Here is a 20,178-nt window from a genome sequence, read left to right as displayed (position 1 = left end):
AGAGACAGAGAGAGAGAGCAGAGAACAGGCAGAGAGAGAAAGGAGACACAGAATCTGACGCAGGCTCCAGGCTCTGAGCTGTCAGCACAGAGCCCGCTGGGAGGATCGAACTCACAAACCCTGAGATCATGACCTGAGCTGAAGTTGGACGCTTAACCTAACCGACTGAGCCACCCTGGCACCCATATGTTAACACTTTTTAAAGAGACGAGGCATACATTTCTCTTCAACTGCCATTGGTATTTCCAAGCAAAGAAGTGGTAATCCCACTCTTTTGTTCAACAGAAAGGGACATTGAAGCCCAGTGAGTGGGCATGACTTGCCCAGCTCATATTGGCAGGTATTAATCTGATTAGATCCTGTATTCCTTAGCTCCTCGGGTCATGGTGGGGTGCAGCTTGGGGTGCAGCTTGACCTGGGCTTTCTTCTTCCTTCCAACTCATGCTAAATATGCAGTATGTACCCAATAAATGCCCCTTTGTAAAGCCCTTCGTCAGCCTAAGGATAAGGACAGAGGGGAGTGTCTCGACGCTGTAGGGTAAGGGCTGTAGACAGCAGGTGCTGCATAAATCCTCAGTGTTGGGACAGATAGAACCCAATACCAATCATTGTTGGGGGCACTGTAAGTGCTTTTTTTTTTTAATGTTTATTTATTTTTGAGACAGAGAGAGATAGAGCATGAACGGGGGAGGGTCAGAGAGAGAGGGAGACACAGAATCCTATGCAGGCTCCAGGCTCTGAGCTGTCAGCACAGAGCCAGACGCGGGGCTCGAACCCACAAACCATGAAATCACGACCTGAGCTGAAGTCGGACGCTTAACCGACTGAGCCACCCAGGCGCCCCTGTAAGTGCTTTTTAAACATGCTCCCAATGGATGCTCTGTTCTAGCCTCCCAGTTCACAGGGAACACTAACTAGTTGCTGGGTTCTCCCTCAAGGCAGATGTGAGCCCAGTAGGGAATTAAGCAGGCAAATCAGTTCTCAAAGACAAGCTAAGTGCTGACAAGGAATCCCCAGGGGAAGCACAGGCGCCTAATTCGTGCCCCTAGGTGACACAGTAATTATAAACGCTTCTGGCCCATCTCTGGGGGTGGGTAGGGTTGAAGATTCCTTTAGTTCCCTCACCGGAAGGGGAAGGAGAGATCTCGATTTATTTTCCTATCTGTGAAATGGGGGGACAAAAGTAGCCGGACTTACGCTGGTGGGCAGTTTGGCCGGCTTGCGGGAGCAGGCTTTCCTTCTCCCTCCCCCATCTTTCCCATCTCAGCTTCCAAGGGTTAGGAATTTGACGATTTGAAAGTTGGTTCTCGGATCGTCAGAAGACCTCCCCAAGCGAACCTTCAAGGGGCTGCATCAGCACCAAGAGGCCGGAAAGGTGCTGGCGCCAACGTTCCGCGCGCCGACGTCCTCCCGCTCCCGGCTCCTCTCAACCTCCCGCTCCTCCTTCCTTCCATCCTCCGGCTCCCCTCCTCCTCCGTCCCCGCCCCTCTCCTGCCCTCTCATTGGCCGAGCTGGCCGGCCAGGCCTCCCCGGGATTTAAAGGGCCCGCTCTCCGCGCCGCCCTGGGAACCGCAGCTGGTCCCGGCCTTGCGGCCTGCGGGGGAGGCTGCCCGGAGGAGGCGGCGACGGTGGCGGCGGCGGTGCGTCCCTGGCCCCCAGGACCGCGGCTTCCTTCCTGCCAGGTAAGTCGCCAGCAGGGCGCGTGCGGCTGCCGGGCTCCCATCCTGAGCCGGCCTCCCCGCGCGGGTCTGCAGCGCACGTCCTGGGGCCCCTCTCCATCACCTTTCCCACTCCTCCAATTGCTACATCCCCTACTACCAACTCCACCTCCCTGCAGTCCCCCGGGCCTTGGCAGAGCTTTGTTGGTGGCTGCAAGAGGCCAGGTGGGGGTGAGATGGGGCACGCGGGGGATACAGGACACCCCCCACATCCGTACAAGAAGAGATGCACACGGCTCCCAAGTGTCACAGGATCTCCCTCTCTCCCCTCCACACAGAATGACTCTACCTTAGAAACCAGGGAGCCCCCTGCCCCCATTTGCTATGTGGGCCTAGAATGTACACCATTTAATTACCATCGGACCTGGACTGTTCACAGCAATGGAGAAACACATTCACCACAGGTCGTGGGTTGTGTGTGTACACCCAGGGCACGCGCGCGTGCACACACACACACACACACACACACACACACACACAGTTGGTGGCACAGTCTGATGTACCCGACATTCACACCCTCTCCCAGTCCCCGGGTACCATGTCTCTCCGTGAAGGGCCCCAGACTGAAATCTGAATGTTCAAGTCCATCTTGAACATGATACATCCTGGCTCCTTCTATGTCCCCACTTTGACAGGTCTATCCATCTGTCCATCCATCCGTGGGGGTCAACAATGGCCACCTTCAGCCGCCAGGAATTTTTCCAGCAGCTGCTGCAGGGCTGTCTCCTGCCCACTGCCCAGCAGGGCCTTGACCAGATCTGGCTGCTCCTTGCCATCTGCCTCGCCTGCCGCCTCCTCTGGAGGCTTGGTAAGTGCTTGCCACACCATGTGCCACCATGCCAGGCCATATCACACATATCCCATTCATCCATACCAAGCCACATCTTACCCTGCTACATCTTTGCCACACCAAGCCATACTCCAACATGTCTAGCCCCTTGCATCCCACCAGCCCAAGTACCATTCTGCCACACCACGTCCTTAATGCTCAGCCACCCCATGCCACACCATGCCAAGCCACATCCTGCCATGGCAAGCCAGGTTTTTCAGTACACCTGGGTTCTGGGATTCTGGAAAGCTAAGGTTCTTGAGTCTTGGGATCCTGAAATGTCTACATCCCAAGGTTATTAGATTCTGGAATGCTGATGTCACAGAGTTATTGAGTCCCAAAGTATCATGTTGCAGGGCTTGGGCATTCTGACAAACTGAAATTCTCACATTTCAAGGCATCCAAAATGCTGGCATTCTGGATTTCTAAAATCAGGGCATGATGAGATTTCTGGATTGTAGGATTCTGGAATTGTTTCCACAATGATGGCAAGCCTATATCCAAATGATGAGGTTCCAAGTTCCTAAGGTTCCTCTTGGATGCTGAGAATTTTAGAAATCTGAGATTCAGAGATTCTATAATTTCTTTTCTTTATTTTAAGTTTATTTATTTATTTTTTTAGTAATCTCTACACCCAACATAGGGCTCAAACTCATGACCCCGAGATCAAGAGTTGCATGCTTTATTGGCCAAGCCAGCCAGGCACTCCTACTCTGCTTTCTTTCTTGTATTAAAAAAAAATTTTTAATGTTTATTTATCTTTGAGAGACAGAGTGCAAGTGGATGAGGGGCAGAGAGAGAGGGAGACACAGAACTTGAAGCAGGCTCCAGGCTCTGAGCCATCAGCACAGAGCCCGATGTGGGCTCAAACTCACAAGCCGTGAGATTGTGACCTGAGCTGAAGCTGGATGCTTAACCGACTGAGCCACCCAGGCACTCCTTCTTTTTTCTTTTATTTTAAATGGATGTTTTGTTTTTTCCCAGGTTCATCATTTTGAAATATTTCAAAGTTACCGAAAAGTTAAGGTGAAAGAATGTCATGGGCAACCATAATATGCATTTCCAGATTCTCCAAACGTCAACATCTTGACACATTAGCTCTATCTGCCTATCTATCTATCTACCTATGATCTTCCTGAATCATATGAAGAACGTGCTGACACTACACCCAAATCCTTCAATGTGTGTCCCCCAAGAACATCTTCCCCCAACAACTGCACCCTCACCCATCATCTCTCAAGAAATTTAATCTGGATGCAGTAATAGTATCCGACATAAATTGATATTCAAATTTTTCAGAGTTCCCAAAATGTCCTTTATAGATGTTTCTTTTCTTTAGTTTTTTAAACATTAAAAAAATTAATGTTTATTTTATTTTTGAGAGCAGGGGAGGGACAGAGAGGCGGCGGGGGGGGGGGGAGACACAGAATCCTAAACAGGCTCCAGGCTCTGAGCTGTCAGCACAGAGCCTGACACAGGGCTCAAACTCATGAACTGCAAGATCATGACCTGAGCCGAAGTCAGCACTTAACCGACTGAGCCACCCTAAACTTTTTTAACAGAGAGAGAGCATGCGCATGAGCTGGGGAAGGGCAGAGGGAGAGGGAGAGAGAGAATCTTAAGCAGGCTCCACACCTAGTGTGGAGCCTGATGTGGGGCTTTATCTCACGAGTTGCAAGATCATGACCTGAGCTGAAATCAAGAATCAGACGCTTAACCAATTGAGCCACCCAGGCACCCCTGTTCCTTTTCTTTAAACCCAGGCCCTACCACCTATCCAGCTCCCCAACACCCAACACCAGCTCTGGGCCTCCTGCAATCTCACCCCATTCCAACCTCTAGGCCTTTGCCCATGCTGTGCCCTCTGCCTGGGTTGCCCTCCCTTCCCTACCAGGCCATTTAATTTCCCTTTTTTAAAAAATTTTATTTATGTATTTTAAGAGAGACAGACAGACAGCGTGAGCAGGGCAGGGGCAGGGGAAGACAGTGAGAGAGAGAATCCCAAGTCAGCTCTGCACTGTCAGTGCAGAGCCCAATGTGGGGCTCGAACTGATGAAGCGTAAGATCATGACCTGAGCCGAAACCAAGAGTCGGACACTTAACCAACTGAGCCACCCAGGCAGCCCCCAACTTCCATTTCTTGTTCTCTTTCTCTCTCTCTCACACCTGAAGGGTTGCCATCCTACCTGAAGCATGCAAGCACCGTGGCAGGTGGCTTCTTCAGCCTCTACCACTTCTTCCAGCTGCACATGGTTTGGGTCGTGCTGCTCAGCCTCCTGTGCTACCTCGTGCTGTTCCTCTGCCGACATTCCTCCCATCGTGGCGTCTTCCTCTCCGTCACCATCCTCATCTACCTACTCATGGGGTACGGGTGCGAGTCCTCATCCCCACACCATTGGCAAAAGGGCCAGTGGGGCCCCCCAGGTCACTCCTCGTGAGGTTGATCAGGACGGGGAGGGCATGGGGGTATTCCCGGATGGGGGAGGGGGAATCTGGGAGATGTGTTCTTTCTAAAGGCTGTGCGGGACAGGCTGGGCTTGGGCTCTCCCCACTGGAGGATTATTCCTCCAGGAGATTCTGCGGGCTCGGGGAAGATAAAACCCTCTCCTTTGTGGTCTCCAAGACCATGGGAGTCATGGGCCAAGACCACCTTCTTTCCTCAGTGAGATGCACATGGTGGACACCGTGACATGGCACAAGATGCGAGGTAGGCAGCCCTGGCCCTCTCACCTGCCCCAGCCCTCCTGCTCCACTCCACATCTCCTAATTCCCCAACCCTGTCTTTCCTTCCCCACTTTTCTCCCTCATCCGCCCACCCCAGTGGACACGCAGGCCTCTGATGCCCCTCACATCTGTGTCTCTCTCTCTCCACCATGACTTCCCCCTCCCGTCTGTCTGTCCTATCTCATGTCCATGCCTGACACGTGAGGAAGGGTGTCTGCTGGTCCTGGGCCCACCTGCTCACCTGCCTCTTTGACACTGTGCCCACCTGTCCACACTTGTCCTCCTCTTTTCCTACCACCTCTCACCTGGTGCCCCCCGCCCCATCTCCCCACGCGGACCTGCTCTCTGCCTGCCCACTTGACCACGGGCGCCACACATAGGGGCCCAGATGATCGTGGCCATGAAGGCGGTGTCTCTGGGCTTCGACCTGGACCGGGGCGAGGTGGGTGCAGTGCCCTCGCCCGTGGAGTTCATGGGCTACCTCTACTTCGTGGGCACCATCGTCTTTGGGCCCTGGATATCCTTCCACAGCTACCTACAGGCTGTCCAAGGCCGCCCACTGGTGAGGTCCTGGGTAGACAGGTGGGCAGGGACTGTGGGAGCCACCACGGGGCAGTGTTCATGGAGCCTTGATCCCTACAGAGCCGCCGATGGCTGCAGAAGGTGGCCCGGAGCCTGGCGCTGGCCCTGCTGTGCCTTGTGCTGTCCACCTGTGTGGGCCCCTACCTCTTCCCATACTTCATCCCCCTTGATGGTGACCGCCTCCTTCGCAAGTGAGCACAGCCTTTGAGGCCTCTGCCCCACAGTGAGGGGGTTGGGTAGGGGCCTGGGGTCTCCCCAGCTCTGAGCCTGTCTCTTAATGCTTCTATCTGTCTTCTGTTACTACAGCAAGAAACGCAAAGCCAGGTAAATGAGGGCAGGTGCTGAGGGCGAGCGGGGCTGACCGGGGGGTAGGGGCACAGTCTGTGACCACTTTGTTCTTTAATCTGAGGCTATCTGACCATCTATCCCGTGACTAGACATAGACTGAATGCCTGTAGCTCTTGTGTGACCAAGATTGGCTCTGTGACTTTGTATGACTGACATCGTACCACATAACTGGGTCTGGCTATCCATCTGTTCCACTGTTAGGAACAAGTTATGCAACCACAATGGGGAGCAACAAGTATGTGTTGGTGGGTGATGCTGACCTGTCTGTGACTCTAGCTAGGGGCGTATATGGGTTGTTTGCCTATCAGCCGCTCACTCACTGTGTGAGACTGGTGTTCTGGCTGTCTAGCTGTGCCATTGTCAATGATGAGCTGTGTGCCTGTCTTTGGAGAAGATAAAGCTGGGTTGACTGGAACTCTGGCTGGGGATGGGTCTGACTGTAGCATGCTGTTTGCCTGTCTGTGATGGATTCCACTGGTGAGTCAGCCTTCTCTGGCTGCCTGGTGTCGTCTAGCTGAGGGATTGTGACTGACCGTGCGCCTGTGCCTGGCTGCAGGACCGTCCATCCACCTGTGGTGTGACTATAGAATTTAATCCAACTGTTTGATTGTATGACCCTGTCTCCCACTCACTTGCTGCTGATGGTGTCTGATGCTGGATGAGGCTCCCAAAGGTGGAGTGCCTCGCCCAGTGTCACCTAGCTAAGCCGCCAGGCATCATTCGCAGGAATGATTCCAGACCCTACACTTTTTCCAGGATGCTGTCTGTTTCTCACCGTGTCTGACTGTACAACGGATGGGATGACTGTCTTGAGTGTAGTATCATGTACATGTGCATAGCAGGGTCCTTGGTGGTGTCTGTGCCTAAATAAAGGACTTCTGTGTATCTTATGGTGACTGAGTCAGTCTAGGGAGCTGTGAGGCTGGGAGTCTGATGGTATTTGTGTCTGGCCACATGGCTGTGTCAGTGTGTAGCGTGGTGAGGTCAAGTCTCCGACAGTGGCTGGGTCTAGATGTCTGGCCTTGTGAGACTGCAGGGCTGTGTCCTATTATAGGGCAGCTCACACATCTGTTTGAGGCACGTGAAACGAACTGACGGTGTGCAGATGCGTGTGACTGTCACAGTGCCCCTCTTCTGCCACCATGTTTCTGTCTCGTCTTGTCTTGTCTGCAAACAACTCAGGCCAGCCTCCAGGGCCTCTCTGACTCTCTTTCCTTTCTTCTCTGCTGCCTTCCTGACCCCTGGGGGCCCTAGGGGCACCATGGTAAGGTGAGTCTACAGAGTGGGGCTGGGGATGCTGACACATGGCGGGGTATCATGCTGGTGCCTAGGAATGATCCCTCTCTCCCCTTCCCTTTCTCCCCAGGTGGCTGCGAGCCTACGAGAGTGCTGTCTCCTTCCACTTCAGCAACTATTTTGTGGGCTTTCTGTCCGAGGCCACGGCCACGTTGGCAGGGGCTGGCTTCACCGAGGAGAAGGATCACCTGGAATGGTGGGGAGGGCTGGGGGGGCCCCCTCTCCCACAGGGTGCTGCCTAGAGGAGCCGCAGGGAGGGGGAGGGTGCTCCCAGGGGAGGGAACAGCCAAGACAGAGATGTGGAGGTCAGCTGGCATGAGACACCACATGAATTTGCATGTCTCTTTTGCCCACAGGGACTTGACGGTGTCCAAGCCACTGAACGTGGAGCTGCCCCGGTCCATGGTGGAAGTTGTTACAAGCTGGAACTTGCCAATGTCTTATTGGCTAAATAACTGTGAGTCACCAAGTCACCACTCCAAGAGTTGAGAGTCCCCAACCCAGGCCCTTCCCCACATTCATATAACAAACATTTACTGAGAACCTATTGTGTGCTAGGCACTGAAGATACTGCAGGGACCAGGGGGGAGAAAAACCAAAATCTCTGCCCCTGTGGTGGTGGCAGTTTTGTGGGGAGAGCAGACAGCAAGAGAAAAAAATACATATTTCAAGTGGTGACAAGTACTATGGTAAAAAAAAAATGAAGCAAGTAAAGATAATCTGGGAGTGTTGGCACGAGTGTGTGTGTGTGTGTGTGTGTGTGTGTGTGTGTGTGTGTGTGTTGGAGGGGGTTTTGCAATTTTAAATAAATTAGCAAGAGCAAGCCCCCCTGAGGAGGTGACATTTGAGCAAACACCTGAACAAGGTGAGAGAACAAGTGATGCAAATGTGTGAGGGAGGAGTGTAACAGATGGAAAGCGCAGCCAGTGCAAAGGCCCTGAGGTAGGAGCATACTTGGCACTTGGAGGAACAGGGAGGAAACCAGTGCAGCAGGAGCAGAGTGAGTGAGGGAACCAGTGGAAGGAGGTGAGGTTAGAGAGGTGATAGGGGCCTGGTCCCCTAGGGCTTCACTGACCACAGGAAGGATTTTGGCTTTTTCTCTGGGAAGTGGAGCCAAAGCAGGGGTCTGAGAAGAGGATGGCTGAGGGCTGACTTGGGTCATAACAGGACCCTCTGGCTGCTATGAGAGCAGGTGGGAAGGGGGCAAGGGTGGAAGCAGTAAAGAGGCCATGGCAGCAGCACAAGTGAGCAATGGCGGTAGTGGCAGTGGCCATGGAGAGGAGAGATCAGATTCTGGAAAAATTCTGAGGGTAAGTCTGACAGGATTTGCTGAGAGTTTAGTTGTGGGAATAGGGGGAGAGCAGAGCAAGGGTGATCCTAGGCTTTTACCCTGAGGAACTAAAAGAGTAGAGTTGACATCAGCTGAACTTGGGGATACCGTGGGAGGAGCAGGTTGGGAAGGAAGATCAGGCGCTAAGTTTGAGGCCATTATAAAGATTTTATCCTGGGAGCTCCAGCAGGTCATGGGTTCCTCACCTTGCCCTACGGCCCCCCAGGAAGGGCAGAGGGTATCCCAGGAGCCTCTTGACCCGCATCTCCCCCTTCCAGATGTTTTCAAGAATGCTCTTCGTCTGGGGACCTTTTCTGCCGTGCTGGTCACGTATGCAGCCAGTGCCCTCCTGCACGTGAGCAGGGCAGAGCGGGATATTGAGTGGGGGGAGCTGGGCAAGGGTGGCAGCACCTCCTCACTCACTTCATCACCCCCGGGGCCCCTTAGGGTTTCAGCTTCCATTTGGCTGCGGTGCTGCTGTCCCTGGCATTTATCACTTACGTGGAACATGGTAAGCACAGAGCCCAGCCCAGCAGATGGGATGGAAGGTGGGACAGGGCTGGACCACTGTCCCCTGAGGCTAACCTGACCCCCTTATCTCCTGACATCCACCCCAGTCCTCCGGAAGCGCTTGGCTCGGATCCTCAGTGCCTGCGTCTTGTCGAAACGGTGTCCACCAAACTGTTCGCACCAGCATCGCTTGGTGAGGGTTCAGCCCAACACTCCCCCTCAAAATCGTTACATCTGTCTCCATCTTCTTTCTGTCTCAGGATGCCCAGCTTCCTCTTCTGGCACCTGAGCCATCCCCAGAACCTTGCTTTTATTCACTAGCATCCATTTCTATAAGAAACATTTATCAAGCACCTGCTCTATACACACCTGGCATTTGTCCCCTCACTGAACATTTATTGAGTACCTACTGGTATCAGGCACTATTCTAGGCACTGGAGACACAATGGTGAACAAAACAGACTGAAGTGCCAGCCCTATGGGACAAATATTTTAACAGATGAGACAGTAAATTTTTTAAAAGTCAGTAGAGAATAATAGTTTCTTAGATTGTGATTCATGCCAAGGAGAAAATACATAAGGGAAACGGGAGGGGAAGTATCGAGGAGCATGAGTGGTTTTAATTTTAGATAGGGAGGTGACTTTCGAGCTCTTTAACTGAAGGAGATGAGGAAGAAAAGCATTCCAGGCAAAGAAAACAACCCGTGTAAAGGTTCTGAGATGGGAGAGAGCCTGGAATATTTGAGGAACAACAAGGAGGCTAGTGTGGCTTGAGCAGAGCGAGTGAGGTGGGGAGAGTGGTGGATCTTGTAGGTCATGGTGAGGATTTGTTTTTGTTTTACATTTGCTTGCAATGAGAAATATGGACAACCTCAGATTTGTGTCCCACCCAGCAACTGACGTTTATCACCCTAAGCCCCCCAACTCAAGTCTCTCCATTCTTCCTCTTCTGCCTGAATATCTCCCCCTGGATGCCCTCAGGCTAAAGTACCCTCATCCTTGGATGAGCTCCCATGGGAAGATCTGAACCATCTTTTTCCTACCCCAGGGCATGCCCTGTGCACTAGACATCCTTATTCCCGGGACCCACTGTGCCTTGCATCTCCCTGGGTTCCCCTGCCCAGGTGGGGCTGGGAGACAGCGAGTAGATCCAGCTGCCAAACATATCCATCTGTCCCCCACAGGGCCTGGGGGTGCGAGCCTTAAACCTGCTCTTTGGGGCCCTGGCCATCTTCCATCTGGCCTACCTGGGCTCCCTGTTTGATGTCGATGTGGATGACACCACAGAGGAGCAGGTGAGGTGGGGCCCTGGGCTGGAGGTTACTTAGGGTTGTGCTACCTGCTCATGGGAACCACGAGGACAAAGGTGAAGAGGCTGAGGCATGAGGACCTTGTGCATCTCTAGCCTGTGAAGCTTGCGCTCCTCAGTCGCTCTTTTCCATTGTCCTTCTGGTTGATTCGTATTGTTGGGGCTCTCATTAGGGCGAAGTGTGCAAACTATTTTCCTTATAGAATTGATTTCACAGAGATAGAGTGCAAAATCCAAGTTTAACTTGTCAAAGAATTAATTATTTCATCATATTTTTGTTTAGGTAGAATTCACATGGTTTCCTTCTTATTTAATTAAAAAAGTATTTTTACTCAGGTTGAGTGTGCAAAGTCTGGATTCTGCTTTAAGAATGTACATTAAAATGTATATACTATTTTTATTCATGTGGAGTATGCACATTCCAGATTTTACTCCTTTTTAAATGAAAAGCAATTTTAAAAAGACTGTTTCTTCCTATGGCTCTTGCAGGATTCAGGTGTTGCTTCTCTTTTAAATTTTTTATTTTTAATTGAAAATAAAACTTTATTTTATACTTTATTTTATTACTTTATTTTATGCTTTCTGTCATTAAAAGCAAATTTTATTTTTTATTTTTTAATATTTATTTATTTTGGGGGCGCCTGGGTGGCTTAGTCGGTTGAGCGTCTGACTTCAGCTCAGCTCATGATCTCATGGCTTGTGAGTTCGAGCTCCACGTCAGGCTCTGTGCTGACAGCTCAGAGCCTGGAGCCTGCTTCTGATTCTGTGTCTCCCTCTCTCTCTGCCCCAACCCACTCACATTCTGCCTCTGTCTCTCTCAAAAATAAATAAACATTAAAAAAAAACTTTTTTTAATGTTTATTTATTTATTTTTGAGAGAGCACAAGCAGGAGAGGCACAGAGAGAGGGCGACAGAGGATCCAAAGTGGGCTCTGCGCTGACAGGCTGACAGGCTGACAGCAGCAAACCTGATATGGGGCTCAAACTCATGAACCTCAAGATCATGACCTGAGCCGAAGTCAGATGCTCAACCAACTGAGCCACCCAGTCGCCCCTAAAAACAATTTTTAATTTTTATTAACGTTGGGTGCAAAATCTAGGTTTTGTTCTATTTTTATTTTTTCTTGTTTTATTTTTTAAAGTTTTTAAATTATTTAAGTAATCTCTACACCCAATGTGGGCCTCCAACTCCCAACCCCAATATCAAGAATCGCGTGCTCTTCCAACTGGGCCAGCTAGGTGCCCCTCTTGTTTTATTTTTATTAAAACATTTAAAAATAGTTCATACATATATCACAAGGTTCAAAAACCAAACAGTATTCAAGATAGTCAAGAAAAAGTCTTGCTCCTACTGTCTACCCCCTGCCCTCTTACAAGTAACTACTTTTAGTGGTTTTATTAAAATATCCTTCTAAAATGTAAGCACAAATATAAAAATATATTTTAATTCCCTTTCCCACCCCAAGTTTTGCCCTAAAGTAACTTGTGAATGATACTGTTCTGCGTGTTGCTGTTTTCACATAATTCTTGAAAATCTTCCACAAAAGTACATGGAATGTCCTCATTCATTTGTTTTCCACTGTGAGGATAGGACCCAGTGTAATTTGCCCCTTATCAGTGAACACCCAGGTGATTTCCAGCCCTTTTCCTATTGCAAGTGGTGCTGCAGTAATACCCTCGTACCCATGTGGATTCACAGGTATAGACAGAACTATAGGATCTAGCCTTCATAGTTACAATGGAGAAGTTACCTTTTTGCCCTCCCACCAGCATTGTGTGACCATATCTGTCGCCCTGCCAACAGGGTGCCTCTCACACTTCCTGGATATGTTTGCCAGTTTAAGAGGAGGAAGATTATGAGTGAAGCGGAGTATCTTTTCATTTGTTTAAGAGCCATTGGTTTTTTTTCCTTAGTGAGAATGACATACTCCTTTGCCAGTTTTTTTTTTCTTTTTGAAAAAGATTGATTTCTAGGAGCTCCTTGTATATTAAGGAGAGTACAGGTCAGAGAGTGGGACTGCCTTGTCTTGTTCTTAAAATAATTTTTAAAGAAGAAGAAAACATGAAAGAAAAAAAAAAACCCTCTTTCATATGTACCCAGTCTCTTCTCTGGGGCCTCACCTAGGGTTACCATGGAGTCACAGAAATGTCCTTGAGCAAAGGATGAGTTTTTTGGAGATCTTTTTTATTCTTGCCGAGTGGGATTGTCACCTCTTTCTCTCCCACAGGGCTACGGCATGGCATACACTGTCCACAAGTGGTCAGAGCTCAGCTGGGCCAGTCACTGGGTCACTTTTGGATGTTGGATCTTCTACCGTCTCATAGGCTGAGGCACATCTGTGGATCCTCAAAGCTCCCTCAAGACCCCTCCTCAGGATGGGGGATGAGGAAAGGCCCTATCTCTAATTCTTGATCCCTCTCCATCCTTAACCCCCCCAACACTCCTACACACACACGCAGACACACACACACACACACACACACACACGCTCATGTGTGCACACACACACACACACACAATTTCCATGCCTGTCTATCCCCACCCCACCACAAGGCGGGAAGGGGGTGGTCCCTGCTGGGGCCTAGGGGTGGAGGATGCTTGGGGAATCAGAGAGGGGGAGATCCAGGGCCTCCCCGCCTTCCTTCTCCCTTTTTATATACAGTTTGTTATTGTCAAATAAAAGTAGGAAAGATACAAAAGGCTCTTTCTTCACTGACCAGTGGGGAATAGAGGTGAGTGAGAAATGGGCACAGCATGGATAAAGGTTTGGAAGCTGGAAATCATGAAGAGGGAGTACATTGTGACTGGTTCGTGGTTAATTTATTATTGTTCACGATTGGATGATGAGCCTGAGGACCGCATAGCTTGATTTGAGTGGGGCCAGGACAGATTGGATAGTTGGATGTGGGCGAGTCCTGATACTTAACTGGCTGGAAAACTGAGGGATCCCTATTCTGATTGGTTGCTCTGACAAGGACAGAGAGGGGGAAAGCAAGACAGATGAAGAGTTCCTGCTTATTGGTCCTTAGGACTGAAGCTTGTGGGTTCCAATTGGAAAGGAAGATCTGGGTTCTGATTGCGCGGTCTGGGGTGCCTGCTGGCTTACAGTTAGGAAATTCGGATTGGCTCTTCAGAGTTGGCACAGGGAGATTGAGGATCTCCATTGCAATTGGTCAGCAAGGCTGAGGAGCTTGGGCTTTCACTGCTTCTTCTGACTTGAAGTCGGGAGAGGTAAGAATGACCGCTGAGGAGTTCTGAGCGCTGAGGTAGAGGGCAGAGGCGCAGTGTACAAATGTGATCTGCCTGTCGTATTAAGCGTCCTTGCCGGTTCGGGCGTGAGGATTGAAGATTGCTCCGGGAACCGGTTCCTCTGCCTAAAAAACGAGGGCAAAGGTAAGAGAACACAAAGCAATGCTAACTCAACAGCAGATGAGGAAGATAAACACCAGGTTTCTGATATGATTGATAATGGGATAGGGAAATCGGAGCCAAGACTCACCGCAGACAGGCTTCAGCCCGAAAACGCCCACCAACCTTCGAGTCCCACCTTTTCACCCAACTCCTGACTCGGTCTCAACCAACAGCGAAAATGGCACCACGCATGGGGGCAGGGCCGGCGGCACACAGAGAGCTCCTATTGGTTAGGAGCGGCACTGGTCGCCTTCCCAGCCCCTCCATTGGTTAGCTCCGTAAGGCGAGGACCTGTGAGAGGATGGGTCTGAACCAGGGACTTTACTCCGCCAGCGAGCTAGCCTGGAGCCTGAGGGAGACCGCTGCGACTGCGACTGCGACCGCGCCGCTGGGTGAGTGTCCTCCCCCCCCGTCGGCCACTCCATCCCCTAGCTCCCAACTGCTAAACCGCTGGCCCTCAGCGCCTGCGAGAGACCCTCCCCTTTACACACACTCCCACCGCCCACCAAACGCGCCTGCGCGCGACCCTCTGCTACAGCGCGGTTGTTGGGACAACAGAAGATCTGCTTTCTCATTGGGCAGCTGGCCTACAGGCTTCAAGTTCTAATTGGTGGTCTCTGTATTTGATCCTTTTTTTGATGTTTAGCACCGCGCCCAAGACCCCCTTCCGCTTTCCTCTTTCTTGCAGGTTGGTACCCTTCTGCGCGATTTCAGGAAGAGTCTGCCTTTCCATACACTGAACCTGAGGATTGTAGTGCTGATTAGTTTTCTCTCTTCTGTCCTGCAGTTTCCAGGACTACGGGGAGGGAATAGTTTTCTGTTGAACGATGCTAGACCCTGACCCCTGCAATGGGACTCAACCTGATCGCTGGGTCTCCCCAGCCGACTGTGACTCCTGAGGGCGAGGACCACGCCTGGCCCCTGTATCTCCCTTATCAGAGCAAGACCAATGAGAGCTGGAACCTAATCTGGTTCTTGTGTCTGCCCACCAGACTGTGACCAATGAGGGCAGGGGCTAAGCCTTGTTTCTATATCTTCTCTAGCTGACTGTGACCCCCGAGGTCCAGGATCTGACCTGGTTACTGTACCTCCCACATCTTATGGCTCCAGGAGGGCATATAGATTATTTTTAATCCAGTCTTACAGTATATTAACTGATAATTCTAATCCATTTACATTTCTGGTGATAATAAATATTTGAATTTGATTTTATGGTCTCATGCTGTGCTTTCTATTCAAGTTTTTGTCTTTTTTTCTCCTTTATGCTTACAGACATCAACCTACAAAGACATGACCACCAATGCCAGCCCTTTGCACCCATACTGGCCTCGGCACCTGAGGCTGGACAACTTTGTGCCCAATGACTGCCCCACTTGGCATCTCCTGGCTGGCCTCTTCTCTGTCTCTGGAGTCTTGGTTGTGACCACGTGGCTGTTGTCAGGTCGTGCTGCAGTTGTCCCCCTGGGGACTTGGCGGCGACTGTCCCTGTGCTGGTTTGCAGTATGTGGGTTCATTCATCTGGTGATTGAGGCTGGTTCAGCCTCTACCACGAAGATCTTCTTGAAGACCAAGCTTTCTTGTCCCAACTCTGTGAGTCCTGAGTTCTTTGATGTGCTGTGGGAGGGAATTTTCTGGGCAGGGATTGGCTTAGATATTTATCCAACCACCAAGTCTAACATTATTTTAAAAATTTGTTTACCTTTTTGTTGGGGATATACTCATATGGGTCAAAAAAAAACATTTAAAGAGGTATGCAATGAAAATCTACCTTCTGTCCACCAAGTGTCCCCAATTATTAACTAATATTTATAATTGAATATGTTGTTTCCAGGGTTTATTTACACAAAAATTACACACATAAGCCTCAGTTTACCATTTGCAAAAGAGGGATAACAGTAATATCCAAATATATGTAAGTTGCTTAGAACAGTGTTGGCAGACAGTAGATGCCATAACTATCATCATCATCATCGTTTTTTTCCTTTTGTGTAAACAAATGGTAATATACTATAGACACCTCTGACCTTTGCTTTTTTTAACATTTTTAAAAATATTTATTTTTGAGAGAGAGAGAGAGAAGGGGGAGGTGCAGAGATAGAGGGAGACACAGACACCAAAGCAGGCTCCAGGCTCTGAGCTGTCAGCACAGAGCCTAAAACAGGGCTTGAACTCACAAACCATGAGATCATGACCTGAGTCAAAGTTAGATGCTTACCCGACTGAGCCACCCAGGCGCCCCTGAACTTTGCTTTTTTTTAATGGGGTTACTCCTCATTGGTTCATGAAGAACTTTCAAAGCATAGATGTTACAGAATTATTTGACTTGTCCAAGTCTTTTGCTGTTATAGATAATACTCCTTTTTGGCCTCATGAATAAAACTACTATTCTTCCATAACACTTTGATCTAGCATACACAAGATTGTGTGGAGATCTGTTTTCATTTCTCTTGTAAATATGGTGGAGAAGAATGGTAGATGTGTGTTTAACTTTATGAAAAACTGCCAAACTGTTTTTAAAAATGGCTGCACCATTTTATTTTCCCACCAGCAGTATATGGGAGTTCTAGTTCCTCCACATCCTCGCCAACACTTGGTATGGTCAGGCGTTTCTTCAATTTTAGTCCTAGTGGATGCGAGTGGTATCTCATTACTTTTCCTTAATGACTAATGAAAGTTTGGGCACCTTTCATATATTTATTGACCATTTGGGAATCCGCTTTTGTGAAGAAACTATTATTGTCTCTTGCCTATTTTTATACTGGGTGGTCTGTCTTTTTCTTACTAATTCTCCTCCCACTCTTTTATTCACTAATGTGTTCACCTCTATGCTTGCATGCTCGCTTGCTTGTGTGCTCTCTCTCTCTCACTCACTCACTCACTCACTCTTACTCACTCATTAGCTACTTTACTCACTCCATCACCTACACTTAACTCCTTTCATTCCACATTTATTGAATACTAGACAATCACAGCATTACTTACTGTTCTATGTCAGGTGTGCATAAATTATCATTATATGTATGTTAACTCTAGAATCCAGACAGCTACCCCATTTCACAAATGAGGAAACTGAGGCATAGAGAGGTTATAAAGCCCAGCTTACATGGGCCCTCATCTCTCACAAGTCTGAGTTCCTTTTCTTGCCTTTATTCTTCATGTATGCCTCTTATTTTCTTCAGGGAAAGAGTATGCCAAGGGAGACAGCCGATATATCCTGTAAGTGTTTGCCTCCATCAAGGGAAACCTGCATTGGTTTGGGGTGGTGATGAGTCAAGGAGCACTAATGGGGTGCCCTGTGGGTAGAGCACAGTGATGCCAGCGTTCTCCAATCCTTTCTCCCACAGGAGTGACAACTTCACGATATGCATGGAAACCATCACAGCTTGCCTATGGGGACCACTCAGCCTGTGGGTTGTGATCGCCTTTCTCCGCCAGCAGCCCCTCCGCTTTGTCTTACAGCTCGTGGTCTCTGTAGGTGAGGAGAGGGCCCACACTGAGTGCTGGAGGGGTTGATGGGGGATCTCCAGACACAGAGGCATTCCTGCAGAGAGGGTCTCTCAACCGTGCCCATCTAGGGCTGAGTCAGACTGACTGACATAGTCCTGAGGTTCTCAAACAGCCATGATGCCCTCAGTCTGTATTCTCAAGTAGGGAGGGTTCATTTCTCCTCCTCCTTCATCACAAAGTCTCTTGTGAAGGATACATGAGGTGGCCCACCATGGTAGGAAGCCCCTGGATCCTCCAGGATCAGGATTCTGAGCTCCCTTCATCTGACATTCAGTCCTCTTGGGTTCTTACATGGCTAGATTTCTTTAGTTCTGGAATCCTGATCTGTCTTGAATGAAAGCACTTTGAGCTTCCTTAAATTCTGGTGATAATGTACTCTCCTGAGTTCAGAAATGCTCAGCTTCTGATTTCTAGAATTCTCACTTTTGTAATTCCTCAAATTTTTCAGCCATATGATTTCAGAATTCTTAGCTCTCTAGATTTGGGAATCCTGAGCTCTGAGACCTTGAATGATGACTTATAAAATGCCTCAGAATAGCTTTTCCTCTTCACTTTGGTTTCCCTTTCCTCTTCTGCCCCCCACAGGTCAGATCTATGGGGATGTGCTCTATTTCCTGACAGAGCACCGGGACGGATTCCAGCATGGGGAGCTGGGCCATCCACTCTACTTCTGGTTTTACTTTGTCTTCATGAATGCTCTGTGGCTGGTGCTACCTGGAATCCTCGTGCTTGATTCTGTAAAGCAGCTCGCTCATGCCCAGAGCATGCTGGATGCCAAAGCCACAAAAGGCAAGAGCAAGCAGAACTAATATAAGCCAAGCTCAAACACTGGCTGATGAGGAACCCTCCACCAGTCAGAAGAGTCCAGTCCTTACTCCCACAGGTTGGAGGCACAAAATGAATTGATCTGGCAAATGCCTGCTGATGGGTAAGCACCAGAAGGGCCAGAGGCAGAGGCAAGAAAGGAGGTGTGTGGAGCTACTGCCAGGAAGCACTGGGACAAAGGTACAGAGGAACCTAGGCAGTCCATGATGATGGCAGTTTTTAGAATCAGGAAATAAAAGATATGGACCCTAACACTGAGAGATCTTTAATTATTAACCCCAGAGATGCCCTGTGACTGACCCCACAAACCCTTCCATCACTCATTCATTTCACAGATAACCGTTCTCTCAGCCATAGACCCCCATCATCATCACAGAGACCTCTAATTTATAACCTCACAAACCCCCTATCACTGACCCCACAGCGTCCCTTGATGGCTAATTAGATCCACGAGACACCCATTATCTCTTTGAAGAAGTAATCGTCCACTTACACCCTTGGTATTCTCTCCAGAACACACTTTCTCATCCTTTACAATATGGACAGGCTGAGAACTTTCCAAATCTCTAAGTTCTTCAATTTATTCAACCTCTTGTCTCCTGATCAGGTACCCTACAGACACCCCATCAATAACTCCACAGATCTTTCCTCACTCACCTCAAACAATCCCCATTACTCACTCCAAAGACCCCACCATCATTCACCCCACAGACTCACCTATTTCTACCCTAAAGATCTCCATCACTCACCCCAGAGACCCCACAAAACTCACACAAGACCCATCACTCACTTCACATAACTTACCCCAACAGACCTCCAGTCGTGCACCCTACAACCCCATGACTGACCCCACAGACCCTCTCACCCTTCCCACAAATTCCCTATCATTTACCCTATAGGGTGTCATTACTTACCCTACAAAGCCCCGTAACTCACCTTGCAGAATTTATCACCTCATACCCCACAGATCCCCAATTACCCCACAGATCTTCCATCACTCACCCCACATCCTGTCATCCTACAAACCACCTATGACATACCCACAGATACCCCTCTCCCTACAGACCTGCCCCCATCACTTCTCCCACAATTTCTCTCATTAACCTCATAGACCTTGAGTCATAAAACAAACAGGTACTTGAGGAATTTGGGGGAGATGACAAAGGATGAAAAAATTACAGATATCCGTAGACTGGCTCCTGGTGACCTGTGCAGAGCAGGACTTCAGATCAATTCCTGGTTCTACTCAAGCCTACAGTGTAGCTTTTGACAAATGCCTCAACGCTAAAGCCAGACACAGCCCACCTTTTGTCCATTGCACTTACCCTCTGTGCCACTTACTATCCCTTTGACCTTGAGCATGATTCTCCCTGACCTTCAGTGCTCTCATCTGTAAAATTCTAATAATAGTACCTCCCTCATAAGGTTTTTATGCAGATTAAATCAATTACTACATGTAGACTATCGGGAATACACTTTGTATTTGTTGAATGGAAGGATAAATAAACAGATGAAACAGAAAGTTCTCCCCAGGACTATGACAAGGAATTTTTTTTATTTTTTTTAACGTTTATTTATTTTTGAGACAGAGAGAGACAGAGCGTGAACGGGGGAGGGTCAGAGAGAGGGAGACACAGAATCTGAAACAGGCTCCAGGCTCTGAGCTGTCAGCACAGAGCCCAATGCGGGTCTCGAACTCACAGACCGTGAGATCATGACCCGAGCCGAAGTTGGCCACTTAACCGACTGAGCCACCCAGGCGCCCCTGACAAGGAATTTTTTTATCTC

At 49.3% G+C, this 20,178-nt stretch overlaps 2 protein-coding genes across 4 annotated transcripts; both read left to right on the top strand.

Moving 5' to 3' along the window:
• The first annotated feature begins 1,515 nt into the window (after nucleotides 1–1,515).
• PORCN (porcupine O-acyltransferase) lies at nucleotides 1,516–13,341 on the top strand. Of its 3 annotated transcripts, XM_043571516.1 has the most exons (15): nucleotides 1,534–1,682; nucleotides 2,354–2,526; nucleotides 4,720–4,912; nucleotides 5,211–5,254; nucleotides 5,652–5,833; nucleotides 5,914–6,044; nucleotides 6,160–6,177; nucleotides 7,456–7,470; nucleotides 7,568–7,693; nucleotides 7,854–7,954; nucleotides 9,106–9,182; nucleotides 9,275–9,338; nucleotides 9,445–9,530; nucleotides 10,522–10,632; nucleotides 12,875–13,341. In XM_043571516.1, the coding sequence occupies exons 2-15, from the start codon at nucleotides 2,391–2,393 to the stop codon at nucleotides 12,974–12,976; spliced, it is 1,386 nt and encodes a 461-aa protein (XP_043427451.1). In that variant the 5' UTR covers nucleotides 1,534–1,682; nucleotides 2,354–2,390; the 3' UTR covers nucleotides 12,977–13,341. The 3 variants fall into 3 exon arrangements, with proteins under 3 accessions (XP_043427452.1, XP_043427451.1, XP_043427453.1); XM_043571518.1 differs by lacking the exon at nucleotides 2,354–2,526; XM_043571517.1 differs by lacking the exons at nucleotides 6,160–6,177; nucleotides 7,456–7,470 and having other exon boundaries at nucleotides 1,516–1,682.
• A 709-nt stretch (nucleotides 13,342–14,050) lies between these two features.
• Nucleotides 14,051–19,912, top strand: LOC122477962 (EBP cholestenol delta-isomerase). The gene is given in 6 exon segments (XM_043571519.1): nucleotides 14,051–14,450; nucleotides 15,331–15,583; nucleotides 15,586–15,648; nucleotides 17,238–17,274; nucleotides 17,403–17,533; nucleotides 18,151–19,912. Coding segments are annotated over 5 exon segments (690 nt in total). The 5' UTR covers nucleotides 14,051–14,450; nucleotides 15,331–15,348; the 3' UTR covers nucleotides 18,375–19,912.
• The last annotated feature ends 266 nt before the right edge of the window (nucleotides 19,913–20,178 follow it).

Source organism: Prionailurus bengalensis, chromosome X, assembly GCF_016509475.1.
Source record: "Prionailurus bengalensis isolate Pbe53 chromosome X, Fcat_Pben_1.1_paternal_pri, whole genome shotgun sequence".
NCBI lineage: Eukaryota > Metazoa > Chordata > Mammalia > Carnivora > Felidae > Prionailurus > Prionailurus bengalensis.
The sequence above is the reverse complement of the archived record's forward strand: the minus strand, read 5'-3'. Positions and strand labels throughout refer to the sequence as shown.